Consider the following 10,021-nt stretch of genomic DNA (forward strand, 5'->3'; position numbering starts at 1 on the left):
GCCCTTGATTGGTCAATAAAATATCTTGTATCTTGTACATAATACAATATTGTACATAGCATGTAGTTAAAATGGAGGACATGTCATCTCCCTTATAACGTTTAAATTTATATTTATCTGGTCCATTTGTATGATATCTATCTAAGTTTTCTAATCTTGATTTTTTAAAAATAGTTTCATCAGTGCATTTAAATAAATTAAAATGGAACTCATCAGCCAGGTCATTATTACATAATGTGCATCATAGGCGGATCCAGGAATTCGTGAAATGGGGAAGGGGGTCTAGCACTTGATCGTTTAGGTACTTTTCACAACATCCGACCCTACCCCATTTACACTCTTTGCTTGTGTACTTAATATCATATGGGAGATCTTGAGAAAGTTTCATACATGAGAATGTTTAGTTTATTTACTTGGTATTTCATTATCACTAAATAATACTGAAAATGAGTTTACAACGTCGCATATAAATATATCGGGTTCGTAGTTATTTTGTTGCCTATGACCCGGAAGAAGTTGTCTGCATTATTTCTCCACGACTTTGATATACCTTTTTGTAATTTTTGCAAATTGTTGAAGGCGAAAAATCCTTTATTTAATTCAAGGTACATTATTTACAAATGCAATGATAATTTTAGGGGTAATTAACATACTTATGCAAAATATTACACATTTCAAAGGTCAGCATATTGTGCGCATGTCACATCCGGGCATTTGCAACATTTTCCGATGTTTAGCTGCAGCGGTTCAAATTTGTAAACGTATTCTCTGTTCAATTTTAGTACATAGTAATGACTTTCGTTTAATTTCTTGGAAGAGTATTCAACACAATTTCTTTTGCATCGGGTTTTTCCTCGTATTTAGTTCCCTGTCGTTTTAGCAGCTGTAGTTTTCATCGGAGACATATATAGGTGAGAACACATCAATAATATTCACGTTGACTTGTGCAATTGTGTGTTGTGTATTGGGTTCTGTTCGAGAGTAGGTTTACGTCATTGATTTTTGAAGTAGTATTTCAATTGCTGTTGTTCGTTTTTTGTTTGTTTATTTTTCCCCGTTTTGTGTACGATGTATTGAGAAACGGAGAAGAGGCCGTCTCTATTGTCATTTAAACGAAGATTGTTCGGTGACTTCAATTATGTAGTCTGTGGATTCTACTAACTATCACACTGTACATGCTGTAGTCGTAATTAATTGCAGTGTGAATTTCTAAAGGAGTAACACAGAATGCACAGTTCTATTGGTATATATCTTTAATCACCTTCGTTAGCCAGTCCATTCTGCTAATCTCACATTAGCTTTGGCAGATTTAGTCAAGAGATTTTTACCCACTGGGTAGTGTCCACTACCAAGTAACCAAAGTGTGCTATTTGCAGAACATATATTGCATATATATGCTAGAAACAGTTAAATGGCTGGCCACAGCGTAATCCAAGATTCCTCTGACTCTTACCCCCCCACTTTAATATTGTGAGTGACATCACTGACGTGTGGGGGAGGGTCAGAGCGGACTCCATATTGAAAAGTGTGAATTCAGCGACACCAACTGGTGTCGCTGCTTTACCTACCTCTTAAAACTTTATTTTGCGGATCTATCCTCCTAGACGCGAGGATTCAGTTATCAGAAGATTATTCTACTGTACAAGTAGGCAAATTAATATGATGCTATCGCCATTTAAATGGCCCTAACACCGACAAATAAAGCATCACTTGAATTAGGTCGCCACATCGCCATTCGATTTTCAATACTTAATAAACACATATTAAAATTCCATCATTTAAAGTGTGATAACATTGTGTTAATCATGATCTATTTGTAGAATAATCTAAGTGAATCCTCGGGTCTTGGAAGATAGATCCGCAAAATGAAGATGTAAGAGGTAGGTAAAACAGCGATGCCAGCTGGTGTCACTGAATTCCCACTTTTCAATATGGAGTCTGCTCTGACTCTCCCCTGCACATGTCACAATATAAAAGTGGGGTAAGAGTCGGAGGAATCTCGGATTAGCCACATAGGTAGATAAACAACAGCTTTAGATGAAATTACTGTAAATAGTGTATGAAAAAGGAGGAAGATTGCAGTCTTCACAAAAACATTTAAAACTTGCTGGCCAATCGGACAAGTGAATTGTCTGAATTTACTGGCCCACAGTGAAATTCACTGGCCCCCCAAATTTTCATAGTACATGTTTATCACATACATTATGGAATGCATTGTAAAACTGTACGATTAATTTATTGAAACTATGCTTATTACTCATATTCATATCCACCCTAAGACATCCTTTCTGTCGATACCAGAAAAACAACACCGTACTCAGTATTTTCTCTTTCTCTTCTTCCGCAAACAGCAAGACTACAAATTCACGTATTTTTCACAAACATGAAAACAGCCTGAGTGCACCTTAGGAAGTAGCCTTCTCTTCCAATATCAAATGTAAACGATTGATTAATTCTATAAACTATTGAAATTGCATAAAATCAGAGATAACTGCAATTGACGAAGTTCATTTTAATTTGACAATGCAATAAAGCAGCAGTTACCGGTGTGCAGTGCGATACAGAACACAGCCATTTTTATTGTTTCAATAAGTTGTTCGTTGAATATTCACGTGATCAACGTACAAGTTATCTTGACAATTACAAGTATAGACATAGTTATCGTTCTTTACTTTAAAGAAATAAACAAACAATGATGTCAAAACACTTTATGTGCTGCAATTGATTTATTTTTATTTTGATGGTAATTTAAGTAAATAAGACGTTTATAATATCTAAATCCAACATTATATTTAATGTGACTTACAGAAAGTCCACAAGCCCATCGGACTTCCTGATTTTTTATTTTCACTGACCCGACCCTAAAATTCACTGACCTCGGTCTTCGGACCACTGAGTTTTCATGAAGACTGATCAGATTGTTAACTGAATTAGACCAGAGTTTTCATTTCGATTGTATTTGTAATGGCATGCTGAATATTTTTGGTGGACTGATGGTCCACTCAAAACCTATTCTATAAGTTGGCCTTCCAATGTTTGGGTGGACTTGGACCTTCATTTCACCACTAGTGTCAAACCCTGATATTCCGAAAAAAACAAGACATTGACATTTAGTAACTGTGATATGACCCCAAAAAATATATCTCAGCTGATCAATTAAAAAAAATCATCTGATATCAGTAACTAATTAATGTTTTATCCACAGCTAACAACTGAGATAATGACAAAATCTGTATGTAAATGGAACTGTATCTTCAGTTCTCGTGAACATTAAACCTGTCATTCATTGTTGCATTTTTCAACATAGGACTTGTACAGAATTAGTTAATACTTATTTTGACAGTCAGTCCTTCTTGTATTCAAACATGCAGAGTTCGTGTCCTAATAGAAAATTGTTCTGGCAGTCTACCGTACTTGAGAAGGGTCACTTTATACTTGCATTTTCTTGGGCTCTTCATTAATTTCTATTTCCTGATTTTTTTCCTGTCCATTTTGAAAGAGGATTCATCCTGATTCAGTAATATCATGTCCATGTATTGTACATCTCATTCTGGTTATTTGCACTGGGAAGACTTCGGTGTTTTGAACATATGAACCTCTATGGTCTGACACTATTTCATCCTTGCATTGGTGTAAATGAGAGCCAGCTTGTGTTCATTGGAATGATAATTTTACAACTATCCACTAGTAGTACAATTTTATTGTTGCAAAGAAAGAAAAATTTCCAAATTTTATGTATGTCACTTATGGTATGGTATGGAATGCCGTGAAAGTGCATGCATTTTATATATATATATATATATATATATATTTGATATAATTTCTTAATTCAATGTCTCTTCCTGAACATTAATACACTGTATATATCAATGTTTTGGGGACAAAAATTCAAAGACTAATATATATACATGTATGTTCATTGCAACCATGGTTAATATTTATGTCAGGGGTCGAAATTAACTTTTTCTACCACAGGCTAATTTTAGCCTGTGGGTAAAAAATTCACAGGCTAAAATGTAAACCTACAAGCTAAAATAAAAATAATAAAGCAGTGCTCTTTTTTATATATTTTTTTAAATCAATGATTTTCCCTATCATTACTGAGCCTAGTGGGTCAACAGGCATCCTTTGGACAAGACACTAAGTTACGTAAGTCATATGGTGCAATGTTTAGGTCTCTTGATTATCGCACCTCTAACAGTCTAATCCACAACTTGTTTACCGCAGGTCTAGATCCAGTCTTCCAATTTCATGCTACATCAGGGTTGTCACTAGTGATTTTTTAAAGCGAATAGAGGACTCATGGTTTTATAAGCAGCACGATCACGAGTCCTATGAACTTTTTTTGATAATCAACTACGTGGTGAGCAATGCACTCATGTCATCACTACAACCCGACCTCAATATGACAATAAATTTAGATAGGACATTCTCATGATTCTGATAAAAATAACTACCGGAAGACTTGGTAAAACATAGACTCCGATATTTTTTTTTAGATAAATGAATAACAAAAACATCATACTTGGAAATATTCAATTTAATCACCCCAATAGGTGAACAGGACTCGTGGCACATGTCGATATGCGATGTCCAACCTCTGAAGCATTTATTTGACTCCGAGTTTCTTAAAAAATCATAAAAGAAAAATTCGGATAGAAACGGTTGTTGAAATTGATGGTTCATGTAAGCGTTTGTATGATTCAAGTTTAAGAAAAGCGAATAGCGCATAACCGTATAAAACGGATACGATACGATCATAGTTTGTAATTCACCACTCGCTAAGATTTTCGAGTGTCCGTGAATTTTACTCGCTATTTTTCAAATGTACTCGCATTTTGCGAGTATTTCTCGCTAATTTCGAGCCCTGGATGTGAAACTGGGAAAGACAATAATTGAAAATGAGTGCGATGTATATAAAAAAAGTGGTGTTCCTGGTTTATTTTGGGGTCTGGTTATTGGACCCATTCCTTAATCTAAAAATCACCAATATTTTTCCAATTTTTCAATCCTTAAAATTTCATACATGGAGAGTAATCAATAATTATTAATTTGTTTTCTTGTACACAATTTTGAAATACTGGAAATGCAAAATCGAGGCCAAGATTGTAAAACGGTCCCATGATTGTAAAACGGTCGTCATTTCTTGGAAAGCTACATTTTAGGGGGAGCCTTGAGTTGTGCTAGTGAACTGCCTAATGTCCCGATAAAATGTTTGATCATAAAAATGTTTATGAAACTTCGCCTGTGATAGAAATATTATATCATCAATTTCATTATTTATAAGTATTTCATTTTTTGTTGATTAGATGATTCACTTATTAGTTCAAAGCATTAGATTGTTTACTTGGTTTGTAAGTTTAATTTTAATTATGTTGCATAATTCCAAATATTTAAATATCATGATTATATGAAAAATTATTGAGAAGGACAGTTCAAATTTTCACGATTTGAACATTTTATGTGTCAATTTTTCCAATTCTATGGACCCTAGACCCAATGTGAAAATGTTAGAAAACCCATGTAAAACTTTAGAACCCTACGGCTTGTAAGTCATTTTTATACGCCTGTCTTTAGACGGACGTATTATGGTACAGCGATTTCTGTACGTCCGTCCATCTGTCCATCCGTTTGGGGTTTTCTTTTTATAATTTCATTTCCCTTGTACATATCATGCTGAAACTTGATATCATGCTGAAACTTGTTGTGTAGCTTCTTTGTGGGTCACTCTAGATCATACTGCAATTTTGATCCATTTCGACCTTTTTTCCAGGAGTTTTGCCCCTTTATTTGGAAATAATTATTATATGGAGGGTACATAATTTGTCCGCCCTACTCCTCCCACAGTTTTCAAGTGAGAGCCTTCTTATTTTGTGGAGCATTTGTATGGGTATTGAAGATGTGCACGTGGGATGGATTTTGATTTTCTACAATTTTTGAGAAAATTACAGGTTGTTGAACTTAGTCTATTTGGAAATTAATATTCTATGGAGGGTACATAATTTGTCTGCCCTACTCCTCCCACAGTTTTAAAGTGAGGACCATCTTATTTTGTGGAGTGTTTGTATGGTATTGAAGATGTGAATCTGGGGAAGGATTTTGATTTTCTTCCATTTTTAAAAAAATTACAGGTTGTTGAACTTGGTCCATTTTGAGGAAATCTTGATTTTTAAGCTAAGACCATTTGTTCATATGAAAGTTTGTCACAGCCTCATGATGGTTGATACTACCTGAAGCAAAGCTATACAAATTATAGAACAAGAAAAACACCCTATGTAAGCATTTCACGGGCGTATTATGTACCGTTTGCGGTTCTCGTTTCGCTTATTGAATGAGGAATTTCTTTTATAGTGAGCCCACAAGAGGACCAGTTTTCATTGAGTAACAATCTCAATTTCAAATATGGAAATGGAGAGAACATACTATTCTGATGACAATGGAAGAGACACTCCAAAGGGGAGCTATGAAATGCCAACAAGGACAGATACTCCTGGCCCATTACCCAAATATAGATACAGCAGGGTAAGTATATAAATTAAGTACACGTATGTGATATCTCACGGATTGGCTGGGAGTACCGGGAATTGAGCATTGAAAAATATGTCTCTTGCTGTAAATAAAAAAATGCCTGGATCCCTTCACTAAAATCAAAATTCAGAAAAAAAAAAAAAAATTCCCTTTCCCAGGAAAAACTAGGGCTGGATCAATATATCAATTATTGATATAAATCTGTATTTTTGAGCAATATACGATAACTGATACAACGAGCCCTGCATCGTTTTATATATTATGAGTAGTTATCAACGTATCTAACAGCGAGATTTCAAGAACGAATCAACGAATAATTGAAAATTGAAAATATACAAATGAACTATCTAAATGTCATTTGCTCCATGACTGCATACTACGCAAACACATATATGTGGAAAGTGTGCTGTGTTGACTGTACCATGATCTCAGTTTTTGAAAACTTGCTTGAAAAAAAAACCCCAAAGTGTAATGTTTGAGGAACAGAGGTCGCAAGCTCTGGTGGTACAACTAATTTAACAACACATTTGCGATGATATTATAAAGCTAACTGTCAGAAAAATGACGAAAAATCTATTGATAAATGGTATATATGTACTATACTGTAGTGGTCAAAGTCATATGTGATCTGCAGTCACGATTTTCGTATGAAGAAATACAGTGATTTTTTTTTGGTTTTTCAAACTACCACCCCTCCTTTTGAATTGGGAAAAATTAGCGACATTTTCCTAAAATTGGGGAAAATCACTCATAGTAAATTAAAATGGTAAAGATGCATAAAATAATCAAATTTTTGTTTGAGGTTTATTTCAGATCTGATTTAAAATCATAAAATAAATATGTATTGGAAGTCACACCTTGTATTAATATCATTAACTTTTTCTAAGAAGCACTTATTGTCTAATATCCTAAAGAAAATAATAAATTATTAATTCACCAGCAATTGTACCCATAATCTTGTAAATATTATATTAATAATCAAGTTTCCAGAATGTCTCTCCTGTTTGTATTTTTCGGAATTTAGTAAACCCTATACTGTTGGCCACTTCCTGTTATTAGCCTGACCCTATAATGGCGGTCAAACATGAAAGTGTCAACAATATGGCTTAATGTGTTTCTGGAAACTATATACTTAGCTGCATATCTGCTTATATGGATGCCTTCATTGTTTTACATATTCTTTACAAAAGCTTTTTGCATGTGCAGTGGTTTGGAGAATAAAACTGAAGAAAAAAACGTATTTACTCTTTGTCAGCAATATACAGTAACCTTTTTTTTTAAATGGCCTAATTTCCCTAGATAAAAAATTGGGGAAAACACATAGATATAATTGGGAAAAACTAGCTACTTTTTGTGAGGGGAAACAGCTGAATATCGGTGGCATTTTGGCCCCAAAAAAATCACTGCAATATATGAAGAAATAAATGAATTTATAATTCAGTTGTGAATATTCATCCTGAAAAAAATTCCTTTGCTACCATAGACTCGGAGCGGGTTTTCATTATAACAGGAGATATAGGACTTGTTTATAGCCAGAGCAAACGGATGTCCTTGCTTTCGTAAAGAAGAAGATATATGTGTAATATGAAACACATGCACAGTTATCTTTTGTGATTGACTAATTCAAGCTAAAACTATAATTTATACACAACATAGACAAGAATTACAATTAGAAACTAGTTTAATAGCTTTCCTATTATATGACAATACAACAATGAACAAACAAAACTATATTTACATTCAAAATAATATCTAATACAATTTTGGCTTCTTGGGGCTACTCGACTTAGTTAATTTCCCTGCCGGATATATAAAAAAAGACAGAATGTGATATACGATAGGTCGAATCCTAATAATTGGACCTTGGATGTATTACGCACTGAACTAAGGAAGATGGGCATAACTGCACCAATCTGCTGCAGAAAAACTGAATTGATACGATTATATCATACAAGCTACGAAAGTGAGGGGGGGGGGGGTGGTTGGGTTACACAACAGCCAGTCACAGAACCGCGGGAAAGAGAAGCAGAAGTAGAAAATGTAAACAACAATGGTGGAGAACTTTCTGTTGTGTTACAAGAATTGGTTAAGCTTCGTCAAGAAGTGAACGATATGAAGAAAGCTCAGATGCAGCCAACAATACCCGCAGCTGCTGGTAGCGCAAATCAAATACCGGTGTCGGTGCATGCATCATCTTCAACGGCGAATACATTATCATCAGCTTATGGAGCTTTTATGCCCATCTTCCTTAGTTCAGTGCGTAATACATCCAAGATCCAATTATTAGGATTCGACCTATCATAAATCACAGAAAAACTATAATATGCAAATGGAACAAAAGGAAAAAGTGAAGCTTTATTTTTGTTATTATACGCCCGTCATTCGACGAGATGTATCATGTTATGGCGTTGTCCGGCTGGCTGGCCGTCCGTCCGGAGTCATGTTTTCTGGACGTTTTTTTGTAACGGATGCATGTACAACTTTGAAATTTCGTCACAATATCTCACTCAAGAATTGTAAGAGTGAGTGTGCATTTCAGCTGGATTGGTCCATCCTTGACCTATTTTAGGGCTTTAAGTAGGTCAAACAGTTTTCCGGACTTTTTTTCGTTACAGATACAGATATTTCCCTGAAATATACACATAAGCTTCCTTTCAGAGGAATACAAGTTCAGTTTGCATTTCAGTTGGATTGGTCGGTCCGTGGCCTACATAAGGACTAAAAGTAGGTCAAATAGTATTCAGGACTTTTTTTCATTATGGATACGGAGATTGCCCTGAACTTTAGTCAAAGGCTTCCTCTTGGAGGAATACAAGTTCAATTTGCTTTTCAGCTGGATTGGTCCATCCTTGACCTACTTTTGGACTAAAAATAGGTCAGGCAGTTTTCCGGGCTTTTTTCATTATGGATACAGATATTGCCCTGATATTTGGTCATAGACTTCCTCTTGGAGGAATATAAGTTCAGTTTGCATTTCAGCTGGATTGGTCCATCCTTGACCTACTTTTTGGAAAAAATAGGCCAAACACTTTTCTTGGCGTTTTTTCATTACGGATACAGATATTGCCCTGATATTTAGTCAAAGACTTCCTCTCGAAGGAATACAAGTTCAATTTGCATTTCAACTGGATTTGGTCCATCCTTTACCTACTTTTGGACTAAAAATATTGTCGGACAGTTTTCCGGGCTTTTTTTCATTACGGATACAGATATCCCCTGATAAAGTCAACGGCTTCCTCTCGTGAGCAAAGACAAGTGCAGGTAAACATTTCAGCTTGATTGGCGCACTATGACCTTCAGTACTTTAGAGGTAAAAGTAGGTCAAACGGATTTTTTTTGGTTTGGTCACAGGTATTGCTCTGAAATTAAGTCACAACCTCCCTTTCAGAGAAATACATAATCAGTTCATATTTCAAACATTTCAACTTGATTGGTGCACCATGACCTACTTTAGGGCTAAAAGTAGATCAAATTATTTCCTTGACTTTTTATC

General features: G+C 35.0%; 1 protein-coding gene across 8 annotated transcripts in view; it reads left to right on the forward strand.

Annotated features, from left to right (window-relative positions):
* Nucleotides 1-701: 701 nt before the first annotated feature.
* Nucleotides 702-10,021, forward strand: part of LOC125646627 (eukaryotic translation initiation factor 4E transporter-like) — a 47,555-nt gene continuing 38,235 nt past the window's right edge. For 2 of the 8 annotated variants that reach the window (XM_048873061.2, XM_056157368.1), the window contains exons 1-3: nucleotides 703-911; nucleotides 1,821-1,880; nucleotides 6,352-6,522. In XM_048873061.2, the coding sequence (XP_048729018.2) occupies nucleotides 6,403-6,522 (120 nt within the window). In that variant the 5' untranslated portion in view covers nucleotides 703-911; nucleotides 1,821-1,880; nucleotides 6,352-6,402. Of the gene's footprint in view, nucleotides 912-1,820; nucleotides 1,881-6,351; nucleotides 6,523-10,021 lie in introns of all 8 variants that reach the window. The other 6 variants (XM_056157352.1, XM_056157365.1, XM_048873050.2 and 3 more) reach the window with 3 other exon arrangements.

Source organism: Ostrea edulis, chromosome 1 (assembly GCF_947568905.1).
Source record: "Ostrea edulis chromosome 1, xbOstEdul1.1, whole genome shotgun sequence".
Lineage (NCBI taxonomy): Eukaryota > Metazoa > Mollusca > Bivalvia > Ostreida > Ostreidae > Ostrea > Ostrea edulis.